The 19195-nt window shown below is 34.6% G+C and overlaps 1 protein-coding gene across 2 annotated transcripts; it reads right to left on the bottom strand.

The window, feature by feature from the left end:
• Nucleotides 1–4308: 4308 nt before the first annotated feature.
• LOC100893078 (titin) lies at nt 4309–18328 on the bottom strand. 2 transcript variants are annotated; one of them, XM_030986204.1, is made up of 10 exons: nt 18134–18328; nt 13641–13746; nt 12830–13017; nt 12097–12265; nt 11070–11656; nt 10452–10550; nt 7649–7775; nt 7154–7237; nt 6310–6456; nt 4309–5285 (listed from the first exon to the last, which is right to left on the bottom strand). In XM_030986204.1, the coding sequence occupies exons 2-10, from the start codon at nt 13743–13745 to the stop codon at nt 5154–5156; spliced, it is 1638 nt and encodes a 545-aa protein (XP_030842064.1). In that variant the 5' UTR covers nt 13746; nt 18134–18328; the 3' UTR covers nt 4309–5153. The 2 variants fall into 2 exon arrangements, with proteins under 2 accessions (XP_030842064.1, XP_030842065.1); XM_030986205.1 differs by having other exon boundaries at nt 11070–11653.
• Between the last annotated feature and the right edge of the window lie 867 nt (nt 18329–19195).

The raw sequence follows: 19195 nt of genomic DNA, 5'->3' as shown, positions 1-19195 counted from the left end.
CACTTACCATTTCTCAAAATATGTCACAAAGATTTTATCTCTAATAACCAAACAATATTTTATTTTTTTAAAAGCTAAAATAATTATGTTTATTTCCGACGAACAATTAATTTTAATGACATGCTTATGATCAATCTCATTAGTACAATAATTAAATCTCATAAGCTCTCCTTAAAACGTACTGGTTTAAAAACATTTTATAGCACCTGTCATTCCTATTCCATCTTTCCCAAAGCGTATTGAGACTTTACGGCAGTGCTACGCGCTCTAAAACACTGAAATATTATTATAATGATCTTCTATAGTAGGCTATTCTAGTACGAAAGTACACGTAATAAAAATTCATAGAGTAAATACAACTTTTATAGAAATTTTCTCGGTTGGAAACAAACCATGATTACAATGGTCTTATTCCAATTTTCAAAATTCCTGGCATGTACAATCGAAGAAAGAAAATCACCATCTCATTATTTCCCCCAAAAAATCAAAATATTCGCAAAATTGATACCTGATCCATGATATACAGTAGGCTTGCGGATGCACCATGTGAGAGAAAGGGGAGGATTGAGGAACGAATCGTATCGTTAAATTGGCTGCCAAACAAGTGGTAAGAAAAACTCCTGACTATGGCTACTGCGTGAAGTCAAAAGAGGAAGTAATGCGAAATGGTGCGACTTAGACAAACAATTATGATACCATTCATGCATTTAAATTGTATTCATTGTAGGATCAAAGAAAATCATTGCGAAATGGGTTAAAAAGTGAGGGAATTCCCAAATATTTATCAAAATAATGTTCTCTTGACTTGACGGATTAGGGGGGAGAAAAAATCTATTCTCGAAGAAGTGTGCAATGGGGTTACAGGTTTTTGTTTAAAAATAGAATATTTGTTTTTCTTTTGTTGGCAATTTTTAATTTTTTTTGTTTTTGTTGTTGAAATACTAAGGGGAATCTCTGCCCATTTGTAAAGGGGGAAGAGTCGCAGATATAAAACGCAGAGGGAAAAACCAGAAAAATTTCGTATGAAATGCTCATTTTTATCGCTCTTGTTGTTTATGCTTGTTTTTCCTTTCTTTCATTAATATTATATCTTTAATCGATTTTTTTTTCTTCTTCAAGTGATGTGTTTTGTTTCCTTAGATATGCGTTGTATATAGTTTATTATGTTAGATGACAACCTTTTACGTCAGAATTTTTATTTCCATGATCTGAAATAAACTGAATGGCGTAAATACCGATGCTTGGCCTTTTGAACAAATATTTAGTACACACCAATTCCTCCCCCCCCCCCCCCTCCCTTAAACAAAAATCAACATTACAACCCGCTAAAGTACCCCCCCCCTCCTCTTTCAGTGTGACAATCATTAATTAATAGTATTATACAATTATTGTCTTTTCCTGATCAATCACAAGATTGGCCATGATAATTATAGAGGTATTAGTTGGTTGGGTATGAATAAATAATCAATATGCTAATTTTCCCCCAATACTTCATGTCATATCGAAGGACTTTACCTGGGATCTTTGCACAACACATGTCAAGTCCAAGTGGACTTGTGTCCACGCAGGATGTTTACAGGTATCTACGAGAGGGCGGATGGTGTAGGAAAAGCAAACATATTAATTTATTGGCATCCGCATTTTCCATATCCACATATATATATATATATATATATACTTCCCTTATGCTTTAAACAACTTAAATTGTTCGATTATAAAGAAGATAAAGTAGATAAAATGTGGCCTTATGAGGATAACATATTTACGCACACCACTGATTTTCTGAGTCCAATGAATTGAAGCCATGGTCCAAAAATAGTAATTGTGTGTTTCATAAGGAATCGTTTTCAATCAGACATCATATCGAGGATGTACCAGACCTTGATTAAGTAATCAGTATCATACCTCATCGCTAGAGGTGATTGAACTTTGGAAATTTGAAACCATTTGTTCACAAAAAATATTACCCTGGATATAGATGAACAAACAAAAAACGTTGTTTGTATGTATGTATAATGTATGTATTTTGTTTGTTGAAGTGGGATGTCTCCATCCCTCGCCCCCGTCTAATCTTATTTTAGAATTTCCTTTATAAAATTCCTTTTTTTTTAAATAATTATTTTGAGAATAAGAAAGCCATAATACATCAAGAGATATGTAAATACAAAAGGAGTTTTATTTGCATTGTTGTGCTACTGTTGTTATTTTAGGCGACTTCATCCTCCTCTTTCTCCTTTTTTTCTTTCTTTCTTTTCTTTCTCCTTTTCTTCTTTCTTTCTTTTCTTTCTCCCGTTCTTTCTTTCTCTCTTTCTTCCTATGTGTCTGTCTGTCTCTCTCTCTCTCTCTCTCTTCCCCCTCTCTCTTTCCCTCTTTCTCTCTTTCTCTTTCTCTCTCTCTCTTTCTCTCTCTCTCTCTATTCCCCTCTCTTTCTCTCTCTCTCTCCCATACACACACACACACACATTCACACACATACACGCACACACGCACACACGCACAAACACACTACTCTTTTCTTAATCATCACGGTGTTAGCCAGTTATTCTTAACTTCTTCTGACGAGGCACATGTATATTTCTCAGCTCTGTGCACTTTACCATCAACATTCTTACATAATTATGCTAACACTAAAATAATAATTTTTTAAAGGCAATTTGGGAAAATTATTCAAGAATATATACGCTTTTATTGTAATTACAAGATAAGAATATACCAGACAGAATACTCACAACCATGAAATGGGTTTTAGAGTGACGGTATGCAAATTGTTACAGTATGAGGATAGGTTTTATCACGTAATCCTCCATGAAGTTCTTATATGAATTATAAGTAGACATTTAATGTTAGATCAAGTTTTCTTTTCATAGATTGGTAGGCAGTATATCATTCATTTCCTTTCAATATGATCTTTACACCTCTGCGTACATGTATAAATGATATAGACTTTACTATTCCTGAAGAAGAAGTACAGTAAATAATACAAGAATAGTACCCTTTAACTCATATTGTTATGACATCTGTGTAAAACTAGATTTAAAAGTATGTATACACCTGAAATCAGCTCCATATTTCAACAATTTTTGTATCAACAAAATGATCGCATCATTGGTATTCAGGTACATGTTCATCTAAGTAATGTAAAACGTTTGAACTAAAAACGGAAAATGCCAATATATCAAAAAGAATCGTCACTCCAATATAGACCCCTCATAATATATACATAATCTACTTTATAGAGAAAATGTGTGGTAATGTCAGGCTTGTTTGCATGTTTAGAATCCAATGATAATACTGAAAGAAGGAGATGAAAAGTATAAAAATTAAGCAACCGTTAAAGTGGTTTTCTCATGATCGTGAAGTTGGACAGACAGATAGTAAAATGAAATACAGGAAGCTTCGGCAGAATGAGATATAAAATGTCTACTACAGCTTTATAGACATAATATTCTTATCATATCAATAGAAAATGATTATTTACACCAGTATCTCCATATAATTTTAAAAACATGATCTGAATAATCTTTTGAGTAAATATAAGGGCTTTTGTACCGTTGTATTTGTAAAAAACCTTTCAATTCTTGCGACTATCTATAAAAGTATAGAATTTCTTTTTTAGATACATAACACCGACTGAATAGTATCCTCGCAACCTCTGTGAATACATCTATTAAACAATAAAAACTGCCATTTCCTGCAACTATTTATACGAAATATAAAGTATTGTATGAAAACATCTGAGATATATAACACATACTAAATAAATTCCTCACACCAGTTTTGAATACATTTTTAGATATATATATATATATATATATATATATATATATACATGTAGTCTCGACACACCCTGTTCAAATACATTTATTAAGAAAACCTTACAGCATAAAAAAGATAGAGACTTACTTCAAGTATTAGCTTTACCATGAATATGAGAGGAAAAAAGTTCCCAACAATTTCCTAAACACTTATAATTTTGTTGAAAACCCTGTTTTTCTCACATAGTACTCCTTTGAATTTTCGCTAAAAAAAAATCTCAAATGGCTTAATGTATTCAATTGGCATTCATTCCTCTAGCCAATGATTGGCTGATTTTCAGTAAGCCAATCGACTAATTTCCTCTTTTGAAAATGATTGTAACTTTCGCTTTTTTTACTGTTCAATAACTTTTATTTCTTATTTTCCACTGCTTGCGAATTACCCTGGTTTCCGTCTAGAGTATGTAATACTGTACATTACTTCTGATATTTAACAATACGTATAAACATACTGTAACAAAAGCCTGCAGCACTCAATACAATTCGTGATTCATATAGTAAAACAACATAGTACATTGGAATCATTCAGATAATGAAGACGTATAGTGATTTTTTCATACAATAAGACAACATATTTTGTTTGTTTATTTATTTATTGTTTAAATCGATTCAACCAAAAAATTCCAACCGTGTTCATAAAGTCATCCTATCCATCCCTAATTTTCAGACTCCATAATTATCTTTGTGGGTCATTTTTTTTCTTTACAAATCAGCATTCTAATGGCAACCCATGAACGGAGATATGACTTCCTCTTTTTCACTTTTCGATGCTTTTTATTTCTTATTTTCCAATGCTTGTGAATTAGCCTGATTTCTTACTCAAAAGGTAAGAAGATTTCACTTTTTTATTTATTTGGCAGTTCGTGCATGGGTTCCATGTTCTCTAAGTTTATGTTTTGCTGTCTGTTTCCAATCCCGTTATAAATATGCTGGGTTCAACATGGTTACAAGGTACCTAATGGAATCTAAACAATACCATTCGGAAATTATATCTTTACAATTACAAAGCGTTTCAAAATGTCTTCCATCAAGTATGGGGGAGCCCCAAACAATTATATAACCCTGCACAAATGAAAGCCGATTAGAAAAATATGTAATAATCCATGTTCACTGACAAAATGAGAACCCTTCATATTTTTCTTGAAATGTTTCAAAGATGTTGTGTTATAGGTTGCTTGTTCTAGGAAGTTGCAGGAACAGAATGGATCTCGAGCAGGTTTTTCGGAGAGGCCATGAATCACCCACACTGAATAGTTTCACAGCAATGAAACGGGCATTGATTTATACAGGGCATTGCTCTGTATGAAACGAATAACAATCATTGCCACAGAATTTATTTTACATCATCGTATCATCGTACTCTTTGGCCAAAGCGTCCAGCAACGCTTGTGGAACAAAATGAAGCAATAGATACTTTGATGTTTCTTGATGTATGGATGTCCTCAGGGCTTCTCTCATATTCTCTGCAATCTGCAGACAAAGAAATCAACCATCAAATAAAATAAGGTGCTGCCAAAAATGAGATTGGGGCTCAATTTACTGACATCTTTTTTGAAATTTTTCCATTGAGCAAACAATAAAGTCTATACGTTGCGAAATTATTTAGCAGCTGCCTTCAAATTTAAGATTGTCCACATATCAATAAATTGATTACAAAAATTATGAAAAATATTCTTTTACAAATAGGCCTACAGCATTTGTATAGGGTGCGTGATAACCCCACCCCCTCCCCTAGTGACAAACACAATTAAAATCAAATTAAAGAAACACATTTAAGAAAGAAAGTTAATACTGACAGTCCATTAATCTAAAAATTGTCAAGGTGTCCTCAAGAGCACACATTTATCAATCTGCAAGTTTTACTTTACATTTTTGGAAAACAGGGACGAAGAATATGTTTGTGAGATATTTTTGTCTGTTGATTCACTTACAAGTCAATGAAGGGTGAAATTTGCCTGCTTATTTCCCTTTAAATGTCTTTTTTATATGCTATTTTCGCTAGTTCTTTATGAAATTTTATTTCTGATGGTGTAGTGCCAAAACATATTTTGTTTAAATAACGACGAGGCAGGATATATTTGGCATCAAAAACACTTTTATAAGCATTTTCAAAATTACGCCCACCGTTTATCAAACTATTTTTTATGAATATTATTTATTTGTCTATTTAATACCGTTAACAGAATTTAGAAAATAAAAGTACTATTTTTAAAAAAATTGAAAAAATTGCAAGCAAACAAACAAAAAACAACGGCAAAACAAACTTCGGTCTACCTTTAACCATATAAGCGAATGATTCCCCCCCCCCCTCCCCCCGCGCGCAGGATATTTGGATAAAATTCTGTTGTATCGGGTGATTTTTGTGGGGATGTTGGTCATTTTCTTTTTTCGGATTTATGGGTATTAATGTTATTGTTTTGTTGTTAAAGTAGTCTGATTTATGATTGAATAGTGAACAAGTACAACGAACATCTTATGAAAATATTGAAATTACCTGGTCTGGTTGAGAGCCGATGTCCACGGGGATGTTGTTAATCGCTGTGATGGTGAAGTTGGATCTCTCTGGCATCTCAGAATACGGGAGAGAACATTGCGATGTGAGGGCTCTGAGAATCAGATCTACTGTGTCCAGTCTATCCTTCTGTAACCGGTGGAAGAAGCAAAAGGTTGAATAAATGTCATCATAAAAGTATCAAATTTGACCAAAACTGATATACATTGTTGCCTTTGATAGCCCATCAAATTGGAAACATTTTCGTACCTCTTTTAATGAAATGGTATATTTTTGACAGACAACGTTTATATCTGTTCGAAACTTTATTGCTCAATCTAAAGAGTCACAGATATTGATCAATAAAGTCCCGAGAAGACATAAAATATTGATCATATTGTTACAATCATTTCATGGAAAGAGGTAAAAAAAAATAAAAAAAATATTCCAGCTTAATGGGCTACAGTGTACCTTGAATGACGCGTTTACAAGCAAATTCATTTCTACTAAGCATGATAAGGTTATATGTATTCGTGACTTTCTTAAATAGTTATCTTCTCAGTAGTGAATAGAAAAAGACGATCACGAATAAAAAGTTACATAATTGCTACAAATTCATGAGTGTTATATATATATATATATTGTACGCAGCTAAATAAATTAAATAAAGGACACATTTATTCAAAGAGAGGCTGTGGTAATTCAATAATTTTGGAATCACCATAATACCATATTATGGCAATGAACGGATTTACGCCTGTTTATGTATTCTGTATATTGACTTATCAACTTATGTTTATTCATTCACGGTACGAAGTAACATCCAATAATTTTAAGTGTGATATACCTGGGATCTTTTGATATTGATGGCCAGTTCACTTTCTTCCTCTCTCACAATGCATACAGCGCCCCGTACAATGGTAAAAACTTTCTAAATATTAGAGAAGGAAATAAACAGGTCTATATGTCATTATATTGATATTGGTATCCTTGTAAGAAACATGAAATTGGCAAGTAAATGACTAGAATGTATTCGTCTAGGAAGAGCATAAAGTCATCGACAAACGCAATAACATTTCGATTTGTTTTTCTTATTTGGGACGAAGGATAACAGAAAGGGGTTTATTCAAGAAATGACGCTTTCTCTTTACATCTAGCAATTGAAGAAGAAGAAGAAGAAGAAGAAGAAGAGGAAGAGGAAGAAGAAGAAGAAGAAGATGAAAAAGATACAGAAGAAGTATAAGAAGAACAAGAGGTAGGATGAGAACGTGCACATAGAAGGAACAAGTGGTTTAAGATTTAAACATAAAATCATGACGAATGTTGACAATATATTACGAACCGTCTGTTCGGGCGATGTTTGGATGAGCTTGGTCATTTCTCGGGCGTTCATAGGGCGACCTTGGTCATTCCTCAACCCTATTTTGTCTCCAAGATGTAGCTGGCACGGAGGAATTGCTTTCGCCACACTTTATAATCATAAGCATAAATTTAATAAAAGAAGGTGTAAAACCTAATTAGATATGCAAAACACTGTTCTAATTGCAAAAGAATTTCAATGATTACAGATAATATCTATTTTATACATACTTCATAAACAAAAGTTGCCAGAGGCTTGTCAAACATAGACTGTTCATACAATTACATCTACCGTGCGTCCCCCAAAGAAACTATACACTTTTGAAATGGCTGCCGAATAAAAAAAAAAAGATTCTGGGGTAAAAGTTGTATATGGAAAGCTCATAAACTCAACTTTCATATGACACCAAAAAGTCCGGAAATAATTCATGCTTGGGTGAGCACTGCTCACTTTTGTAAAGGGTACACTGCAAAAACCAGAGTGTTAAAATTAACACCAAGGGTGTTCAATTTAACACTTTCTTGGTATCTATATCGGACAACTCCTCTGGTGTATACTTAACACCATTTTCTGGAATTAGATAATTTTAATTCCACTTTTGGTGTTAATATTTGACAACTCCTACTGGTGTAGATTAACACCAATATCTGGAATCATAACAAATTCAATTCCACTCTTGGTGGTAATATTTGACAACTGCTGCTGGTGTAGATTAACAACAATATCTGGAATCATAAAAAATTCAATTCCACTTTTGGTGTTTATATTCTTGTTGATCCAATGGTCCCATATTCCATATTTCCTATTATCGACCATTATCGACCAGGGTAGAATAACCAGTGGTAAACTGATAATTCATAATCGATGTTGGCAACTGTCCACCAATGGGTATATTCTAATCTCCATTGCATTAACTCCATCACATAGATCATTTTGAAGTAATCTCATGATACAGGCTGGTATACGAATATATAATAAATATGCATGTTGTTTCTTGGTTAGTAATCTTATAATCAATATATATTGATAAAACGTTAATGTAATTGTAACAAGATCGGATAAATAATCTATTGGTCAATAATTGCCAAAGGAAAATACAAATCACAAAATTTATGTGCATTGTCATAATTTGCTTAACAAATCATGGTAAATATATTCTTCTGTGAACACGTGTAAAGTAATCATTAAGCGCGCGTACACTTTGTGAAAACTTATTAGACCAATCAACCACCTTAAACGAAATCACGTGATGATACTTTCAACACCGAGCACAAAAAAAATTCAAAACCATACTAGTGTTAGAAATTTAACACCCTGGTTTTTGCAGTGTATATGAAAATTAGGTTGCGCAAGAATTAGCCTTCCAATTTGTGAGAGGTAAGTCCTTTGGAGCTTACGGAATTGAGGATGATATGATACATTCATGATTTGCTGAGAGAATTTCATGGTTTATTAAATCAAACCTTTATGCATGAGTGAACAGGAATTGCATTTTTTATTGTAGCATTGTAACTTTCCCTGGTAGACTCAGTGGTGTGTTTATGGAAGTCAGGACGGGGTGATGGTACATGTTGTAATTTCCATGTTACCAAACTGTTATTTTTTACATCTGTGACTTTGAATAAAATCCTTCACCCCCCATTTCAATTATTGTAAGATTAGTTGAACATCTCATTGATTTACTTAATACCCAGGTAGGGATTATGTAAATTGAATATTCAAATATCGTTTGTTGTAAAAAGGAATGTCCAAGATGTCGGCTACTTATTCTTCAGCTAAATGGTACTGAAATGTGGGGTGAAGGTTTTTATATGGTTTGGGGGGCGCACGGTATAGAGGAACCATAATATATACGGAATTATATAGTTAAAAAGTAGGGGTAATGGAGAGAAAATTAATTAACTGAAATGTGGGTCTATTCCAAAAGATGACCGTATTACTATTAGACTGTTTATCAACCCGGTTATTTTTTTAGAATGATCAAAATAAAATGAAAGTACAATATCTGTAAAGGTGGTTAACATTTTAGAAATGTCCGGATTTGCTTGGGCATTCGATAGAAGTCACGCATTCCGGAGCTGATAGTTTTTGACGATGGAGGTTATAAATATTTTTTTTCTCTTAAAAGGTCGTTTCGATGAACATAACAAATAACTTACATAGTTGGTTAAGACATTATTATCAATGGTGAATGATCTAGTTAAGAGGAATGACAGATTATTACGAGATTTTATTTTATTTTTTTAATATAAATATAACAAATGTTTATTACAAATTGAATAAAATTTACTGAAAATCACGCACGAAAACACTGTTCGCTAAATGTAGGTTCAGAGAACTGCACAAATAAGTTGTATAACGAATTAAATGTATATAATGTTTTTGAAAAATAATATTTCAAATGTGAGAGTACTTCAAGAGCAATTTCAAGTGTAATTTCATGTAACATTGTTATTAACCATTGGGAATTATAAGGTTACAAACTGATATTCACTTTTAATGTTACTCAACCTCGTCTTGATAAGAGTAATACGTATGACTAGTATTATTATGATGATGATAATACTGCAACAATATTAACAATAACAACAAAATCATTTACTACTACTACAACTACTATTACTACTACTACTACTACTATGGCTGCTGCTGCTACTCCTACTGCTGATAATATAAATAAAACAAAAACCAAACCCCAATAACACCAATAACAACCACAATAACAACTAGAACCACAACGTGTATTGATAGGGGGTCATTCCCATATGAAAGGGGTCTTACTTACATAACATGGCCTTTATAGTCCTTGACTTTGAGTTGTTCCAGATCTGAAAGGTTGAACTCTTTCTCTTCCGAGTTATTGGCCAAGTCTGTAAGCGTTGGACTGATGAGAGAGAGAGAGAGAGAGAGAATAGATAAATGCAATAAACAATGATAAAGATGAAGGACAGTATTATAAGGGTGAGGAATACACAGAGGACAACGAAGAGAAGGAAAGAGAGGTAACAAAAAGATGTAAGCGAGTTAAATATAGGCCTTCACAATCTGTTACAAGATTATAAAACAAGAACCAATATGACCTGTGTATTATGCATTTATATAGATACTGCACTATAGATAACTACATATTGTTAGTTTTCTAAAGATAAATATATTTGATCTTTAATACTGCACTATATTTTAAACGCTGCATTGTACCTGCATAAAATGCAAATGTATAATAAATAAAATTATAAATTTATGTACTACATACACATACACTACTCGTGTTTTCATATCAAATGGAGTTGAACTGTTATTTTGTGCATTTATCGGAAACAGTGCCAGAAAGTGATTGATTTAATACGAAATGTGCATGACCACTAAACTTCATATGATATGAATAATGATGAGAATTACAAACCTGAGATCAGCATCACGTGATCGCAAGCTGTCAGGGCCGGAATCTGTATCACTCGTGTCACTGGTCAAGCTTATGACCCGATCTTCGGTGGGTGAACCCGGTGGAGAAGGGGGAGCTGAGAGGCCTTCCTGGGAATCTAGCGGAGGAGCTGGAGGAGCTTCAAGAGGAGCTTCTTGGGGAGTTTCGGAGGGAGCTATCAGAGGAGCTGAAGGTGCTTCTTGAGGAACTTCAAGAGGAGCTTCTTGGAGAGATTCTTGGGGAGCTTCAGGAGGAGCATCCTGGGGAGTTCCCGAGGGAGCTACCAGAGGAGCTGGAGGTGCTTCTTGAGGAACTTCAAGAGGAGCTTCTTGGAGAGCTTCAAGGGGAGCTTCTTGGGAAGTTTCCGAGTGAGCTACTAGAGGAGCTGGAGGTGCTTCTTGAGGAACTTCATGTGGAGTTTCTGAGGGAGCTACTAGAGGAGCTGGAGGTGCTTCTTGAGAAGCCTCAAGAGGAGCTTCTTGGGGAGTTTCCGAGTGAGCTACTAGAGGAGCTGGAGGTGCTTCTTGAGGAGCTTCAAGAGGAGCTTCTTGGGGATCTGAATCAACCTGCTTCAAAGGGGACACATTAAAAAAAAAATCTAGTCTTAAGTACTTAAAAAATGTATCTCCAGAGAAATTGACTTAAATTAGTTATGAATTGTTATCGATTGTCATATTGTTTTGAACAGCAGAATAGAAAGAAAATCTAGTGAACATTGAAATCAGATGCGCTGAAAAGTAGGTCTTCACTTCATTATTATGAAACGAACTGTGAGTCAGAAGACTAGCTCATTGGGCAAACGTAATTATTTTAATATTCATCGCTGGTGGTTTGGGGTCAATACTGTCCCGCATCGTGCCCCTATTTCATTAGAAAGAATATCTTTAAGTACTCAAAGAAAAACTTCCACCCCTTTCAAATTTTTAACCCATAAGGAAAATATAAAATCTGATAACCATTCATTTCTCTTTTGCTTGTCAAATCCTGGCCCCACCCTGCTTCCACTCACCTGTTCAACGATGATATCAGGAAGGGTTGTTCGACTTCTTGCCCGGCTCCTGTTCCTCCTTCTCGCTACTGCTGGTCGCTCAGAATTTACTCTCCGTAAGGCAGGGTTAGGAACATGTGTTTGGCCAGTATATCGACAGAGTGCCTCCTGCCATTCGTCCGTTAATTGCCTACAATGGAAGATTGCACATAAAATCAACATACTCCCTTGGCTTATCAAGTTACGTTTATATATTATGATATTTGTGTGTGATTTAATAATACAAATAAAAACAATGCTTTCATCTAGCGAAATTCAAATTAGAATGGGTTCTCAAAGAGCTTTACATACGAACGTTTAATGTATACATGTATATCGCTGCACTTAGCTCAGAGTTAATTTCTACGCTAACTGAAGTCTAAAAGGTAACCCTGTACAAACAATCTAACCCAAAATCCTCTCTAGTCTAACCCTTTATCTTTGGAACAATTGTCTCCAGTTCATTTGGCGGAGATCCTTTTGCTCTAACGAACGAGGGGGAAGGAAAGATGAAGAAGAAGAAGAAGATGATGATAAAGAAGAAGAAGAAAAAGAGAAGAAGAAGAAGGAGAAGAAAAAGGAAGATAATGAAGAAAAGAAGAAGATCAGAAGAAGATCAGAAGAAGAAGAAGAAGAAGAAGGATAAGAAAAGGAGAAGAATAAAGGGGTGGGAGAAGAAGAAGAAAGTTAATGCTATATACTCTGAGATTCTTACTTGGAGTCAAATTCCAAGAATATAACCATACGACCTTCGGGTCCACATCTTAGAATGAGTATGTTAGTTCCTCTTCTCTTCTCGACCTTCACCACAGCGGTAGTCGTATTGTAATTAGGTTCACCACTCTCGTAGAAGTTGAGTCGACCTCCTTGTAACTCACTACAATAATTTTTACGTTTATATCTCTATAAAATTAAAAAAAAATTAAAGTTATTTAAAACAAAAATGCTGTCAATCTAAAGGAATACCGCGAATAAGCTCTTTTTTTTTACACAATAGTTGAAAAATATTTGTTTTAATGAGGCAGTAACCAAACCTAGTAATCTATATATAATTTTTTTGTTTCATTTTTATATAAACATATTCTCAAACGGTGTTGCCTTCTTTAATGTACTTTTCTTGTAAATCTTCTTTTCTTAAAAAATGTTGATGAATTATCTCCATTTCTTGCAAACACATTGCCTCTCTGTCATACAGAAGTACTCGAAAATAGTGCATTTCTCAAAAAAGCAAGCCTTCCAGAAGAATGTTTGAAATTAGAAAAATTGTAACAGCAATATTTCTTTATTTTTTATACGGCTACTCACATCCGATGTTATGGATATTAGTATACATGTAAAATTAGACATTATAGAATGAAAAATAATCTAAGTCTGTTATGACTCTGAAATGGAGTTAATGTTTATTTTTAGGTTCTCTTAACACCAAACTGTATGCTAACGGACAATTCTTATCGTATAAATCAAAGTATGGAAATTCAGAAAGAACGAATACGATGAAAATATGAAAGAAAGATAGTGCAGCTTACTTCGAAGTCATCACTTGAATAAGCCTTGTCGTCATTTCCGTGTGAATAGAAGCTTTTTAAGATGGCCATCGGTATCTCAGCTTGGTTTGCCCCAACATCCGACATTCTAGATTTTAGATGGAATTTAAAATTCTTGTTATACATTTTATTTCTTTTTAATAATAGGAGGGAAAAGAAGAGAAAGAAAAAGGGATCGAGATAGAAAAAAGAAAAGAAAAAGCAGAAGCAGAAGAGGGAAAGAAGAAAGAGGAGAAGAAGGATTAAAATAATAAAAGAAAGAAGACGAAGAAGAACAAGAAGAAGAAGAAGAAGGAGGAGGAGGAGGAGGAGGAGGGGAAAAACGTAAAGGAGAAGAAAAGATGAATGGCAAAGAGAAGTTAAAAAGCAACCAAAATTAGGAAAAGAGAAGGAAACGATTTAGGGCAAAAAGATAATCGGGAAATTCATAAAACTATGTACGTAATTGTGACCATGTTCTTATAGATATAGCCGCGTTTCATTCGTTAATTATTTGGCAAATATATGGCAAAACATTTGAAATAAAAGCGTATATAATCATGTTTCCCTCTCTTTTAGAACATTAATCATAAGGATTGCATTCATAAGAATTCCAATACGTTTCTCGTCACAACTTTTTAGAATTTTAAAATAAAAAGCTTTCACGATAAAAACAAAAGCGTATATAATCATGTTTCCCTCTCGTTTAGACCATTACTGAGAATGATTGCATTTATAATAATTCTAATATGATTCTTGTCACAACTTTTTAGAATTTGAAAATCAACAGCATTCAAGGTAAAAAAAACCCGCCGAATAAGACTTAGACATTTAGCAATCAGGGTGTACATGTATGAGGAATCTAGATCAAGTAACGAAGCATAAATAATTTATATTAATCGTAATGTAGTAGAGGAAAAATAATAAGGCATGTTAAGTAAAGTATATTGTTTATTGTATTTTTATCCAGATATACATGTGCGAGATATTTCAATATTCCGACCACAATTCTAATGATGTTTTTTTATTTAATCTGACAAGGAACGCAGCTGTATATGGGACCCTTTATACCATCGGATTCTTCTTCCCCGGTAGCTTTGCGCACCTTCATCTTAGAGTTTCGCCTTGAATTCGCGAACACTTTGCCTGGCAATGTTTGTCAGTGAAAAATCAAACACAGACTTATAAGCAAAAGCAAAGCAAAACAATTCAATAAAAACCAAAAAATAAATAATATGAACATAATAATAGACACATATTATAGGAAATTTGTTAACTAAATCTATGCAGTAGGTTTATAGTATGAAATCTGTAATAATGTAAAAGCCATTATCTAGTCGGATTCACGTAGTAGGCCTAAAACTTGGAAGTGGTTTATAGCCATATTAAAGTGGGCCTGCACTACTTGTAGCTACCTGCGCCCTCTATATAGCCAACAATTCCTAAGCGGTGCCCATTGATCCAACTTGTTCTACTTTCCTTATGTCAATTGAGAGGTGATTTGATAAGATAACCACCTGCCAATGACCACGCAGGGAGGTCTAATCCCCCTGGCCAAACTAGTGTAGATAGGCTTTAAAGTAGCAAAAACAAATTAATAAAACAACACTAAAACATAACTACCCAAATATAAATACCTGCTTAATTTTTTTTAGACTGTCTGCTACAGGATGTTAATCTAGCCGCAAGTTAAAAAGCAATTGTTAATCAATAATTTAACCTCCAAAATCACAGCGTTTCACATTTACACGACACTCTGCTCTCCAAAAATGAAGAAATGAGATCACCTATGGTATCCGTCAAGAATACTGGTTTTGCCTCATCTGAGTACGAATTAAACAACTAAAAGGGCCCATGACATCGAAATACAAGTGTTTTCCTGTTGGTGTGGAGTCCTGCATACATATATTATATTTTGATATGTAAACTTCTGAATTTGTTTCATAGATTTTTTTATTTTTTTTAAATATTTGTTTATTCAAACTTGCTAAGCTCCACCCCAAAAACCTGCAGATCTGAGATCTGCAGGTTTTTGGGGTGGAGCTTAATAGCAAGTTTGAAAAACAATTATTTCAACAAATCTTTAAAAATCTATGAAACAAATTCAGAAGTTTACGTATCAAAATATGAGATGTATGCAGGACTGCACAGCAACAGGTATACACTTGTATTTCGATGTCATGGGCCCTTTAAAGGGGAAGAGGAGGTGCATTATTGTATTAGACAGACCTTGCGTGCATGGTGTATGTCATAGTTATCGCTATTCAGGGACAATCATTGTCAAAATTCATGATGGAATGTAACACTCTTCATTGAGTTGCCGCCATTCTCGCGTTGAATACTCAAAATGGATAATAGTCTCTTTTTCTGTTCTTCGATAAAAAAAAAAGTCTCTTGCTTTATTTGAACGGAGATCTGTTCAAATAAGGAAAGGCGAACCTTTGTAACAATTTCTGCAATAGCTTTCAAATATTCCGACCTACGAAATGGTGAGAAAATATCAGCCAATGTTTTAGGCACATAAATCGAAGCAGAAATCGTTTGAGAAGACCAAATGATTTAATTGAATTTAAAAACCATATACATGTAAAAGCAAAAGTATAGAATAGAATATAGAATACATAAAACATACGTAATACAAAGAGTAATATTATATTTTCTGGACCAAAAAGAAGCAAATTTCTTATAAATTGGGCCCACACATAAAAAAAAAACACGCATACGCACACATGCACACACGCAAACACACACCCCCACACACACACTCTCTCTCTCACACGTACACAGACACACACACACATGCGTGCGCGCGCGCGCTCACACATGATAGGCCTACAGGTGACAGAGGGTTCAAAATTCAACACAAAGGGGTTCATAATTCAAAAATGAAAGTTTTATTTCATTTTCAGAACCCTATTTTTTCTCGGAATCATATATAGACCTAGGCCTATTTCGCATTTTCGGAGCCCTTTCTTCATTTTCGAAACAACGAACCCCATTCAATTTGCTGATTTCATGTCATTATGGTTCAAGGCATGGCCGTACATAGGAAAATTTCTGTTGGGGATCGGGGGGGGGGGGGAGATGCAATGAATTACTGATAATTTGTTGCATTTTCTTTGTGTTATTTTTTCTTCATTTGAGCGGGCTGCCACCTACGCTAGCCCCACTGCGCATGCACAGTCATGATTCAGTGGCAAAGCAGTGGCCTCGTAACTGTGAGGCCCCAGGATCAAAACCGTGTCGATGTGCTATATTAGTGCCCTTGTGTGAGGCATTAATCCCCATTACTGTCAGTTATGACCTAAAGCCGTAGGTCCCCTAGTTACTAAGCAAAGTAGCACACACATGTTTTAGCAGTCACGTAAAACAAATACTTGCAAACTATTTTCCAATAAAATCTGAGAATGTATACTATCATCTAAATCTATTAAGAATAATTCATTGGCAAAATCATTCCATAAACTTGGGTAAAAAAATTTATATATCACCTCTATGATCAACATTGTACATTTTATCTCTAATAACCAAACGAATATTTTTTCAAAGACATAAAGCTGAAACAATTATGTTTATTTCCCCCGAACAAATAATGACATGATCATTAGTACATCAATTATAAAATATAGATTATTTTGTCTGTTATATCTTTCACATAATATTGTGTTTGAACTTTCAAACCTTAAACCAATGAAATGGAACATTGGAAGTTAGTTTAGCGTGCAGGATTTCTCGCTCGAATTTTATGGTGTCTTGAGGCCCAAGCCGCCATATTGTAAACAAATGTACGCTTATTCATCGGAAAATGAAGCTCGCAGTGTAGTGCAGCCGTCAACAGTACTATACTGCGCCGTGGCGCCCCGGTAGTACCGGTGTGCAACCTGGCGCCCCATATATGCTGGAGCTATTGGCGATCGCACAAGGACCGAAACATGGAGAAAATGTTCGTTGTGAAAAGCATGCATTCTCTGAAATCTGGTGATTCAAAAAGACCAGCAAATAGATGTTGCGGAAGGATACGGTAAAGACAAAATACAAAATGAAATAGAAATAAGGTTGCTCTGAATGATGAGGAGGAAATAATGAACAGAACGGGAAGAAATGGAGAGAATGTCATGACGGGATTAATGTTACTTGTAAATTTGTAAGAGGGAGATATCCGACTTAAAAAAATGATAATGATGGAATAGCAAAGAATTTAGGAGTATCATGGCCAAGGGTACAAATAAATGGAAGTTTGTATTAAAAAAGAGCCCTTTTAAATTAATTTGAGCCTTTCTCATGAGATCTCCTCAAAACGTACTGGTTTAAAATAAAACATGTTTACAACACCTGTCATTCCTATTCCATCTTTCCAAAAGTGACTTGAGAATCTACACTCTAATATGATAATAATGATCTCATAGTAGGCTATTTCAGTACACATAATAAAGAATCATAGAGTAATAGTACAGCTTTTATATCAATTTTCTCGGTTGAAAACAAACAATGATTACCTGATATTTAGTAGAAACTCTAAGTAGAAAAGGGTCTAATTCCAATTTTTCAAGATCCCTCGCATGTAAGAAAGTCACCATCCATCATTTTCCCCCAAATCCAAAATATTCGCAAAGTAATTGATACGTGATCCAGGATATTGAGAAAGGAATCGTTTTGTTATAGCGGCTTCCAAACAAAAAGTGAGAAGAACTCCCGACTATGGCTACTGCGTGAGATCAGAAGAGGAAGTAATGTTGCGAAATTGTGCGACTTCAACAAAAACAAATTATGAATGCATCCATGCACGTCACAATCATTCATACTAGGGCATCAAGTCAAAGATAATCATTACCAAATCGGTGAAAAATGTGGGGGGGGGGGGGGTTACAAATTTATTAAAAATAGTCTTGTAATGTGTTCTGTTTTGTTATGTTAGATGATTACCTTTTCAATGACCTGACATAATATAAATTGCGTAAATACCGATAATCCAGTGCGCAGTCAATTCCTCACAAAAGGGCACTAATATAGCGCATCGACACGGTTTTGATCCAGGGGCCTCACAGTTACGAGGCCACTGCTTTGTCACTGAATCATGGCTGTGCACAGTGGAGCTAGCGTAGGTGGCGGCCCGCACAAATAAAAAAAAATAAAAAAAAAAAGAAAATGCAACAAATTTTCAGTAATTCATTGCATCTCCTCCGGTTCCCAACAGGAAATATTCCTCTGTACGGCCATGCCTTGAAGTATATTTCGCATTTTCAGAGCTATGAACCCTTTCTTCATTTTCGAAACAACGAACCCCATTAAATTTGCTGATTTCATGTCATTATGGTCAATTAATGACATGAATTCAGAATATTGAATGGGGTTCATTGTTTCGAAAATGAAGAAAGGGTTCAAAGCTCCGAAAATGCGAAATATATCATTCCAAAAAAAAATAGGGTTCGGAAATATAAATAAAACTCTGTTTCATTTTCGAATTATGACCCTCTTTGTGTAACGGAATTTTTAACCTTCTGTCACCTGTAGGCCTATCATGTGTGCGCTCGCGCGCGCGTGTGTGCGTGAGAGAGAGA

This window comes from Strongylocentrotus purpuratus, unplaced genomic scaffold, assembly GCF_000002235.5.
Source record: "Strongylocentrotus purpuratus isolate Spur 01 unplaced genomic scaffold, Spur_5.0 spur5_scaffold_15, whole genome shotgun sequence".
Lineage (NCBI taxonomy): Eukaryota > Metazoa > Echinodermata > Echinoidea > Camarodonta > Strongylocentrotidae > Strongylocentrotus > Strongylocentrotus purpuratus.
Note: the sequence above shows the minus strand (reverse complement) of the source record. Positions and strands in the feature narration are given on the sequence as shown.

Bases quoted from the DNA above. Each gene is read 5' to 3' on its own strand.
- LOC100893078 (XM_030986204.1), bottom strand. From the start codon at position 13,745: ATGTCGGATGTTGGGGCAAACCAAGCTGAGATACCGATGGCCATCTTA. The intron at 7,238-7,648 runs GTTCGTAATATA...TCTAATATTTAG, and splicing joins AAACATCGCCCGAACAGACG to AAAGTTTTTACCATTGTACG. The intron at 6,457-7,153 runs GTATATCACACT...CACCGGTTACAG, and splicing joins TCAATATCAAAAGATCCCAG to AAGGATAGACTGGACACAGT.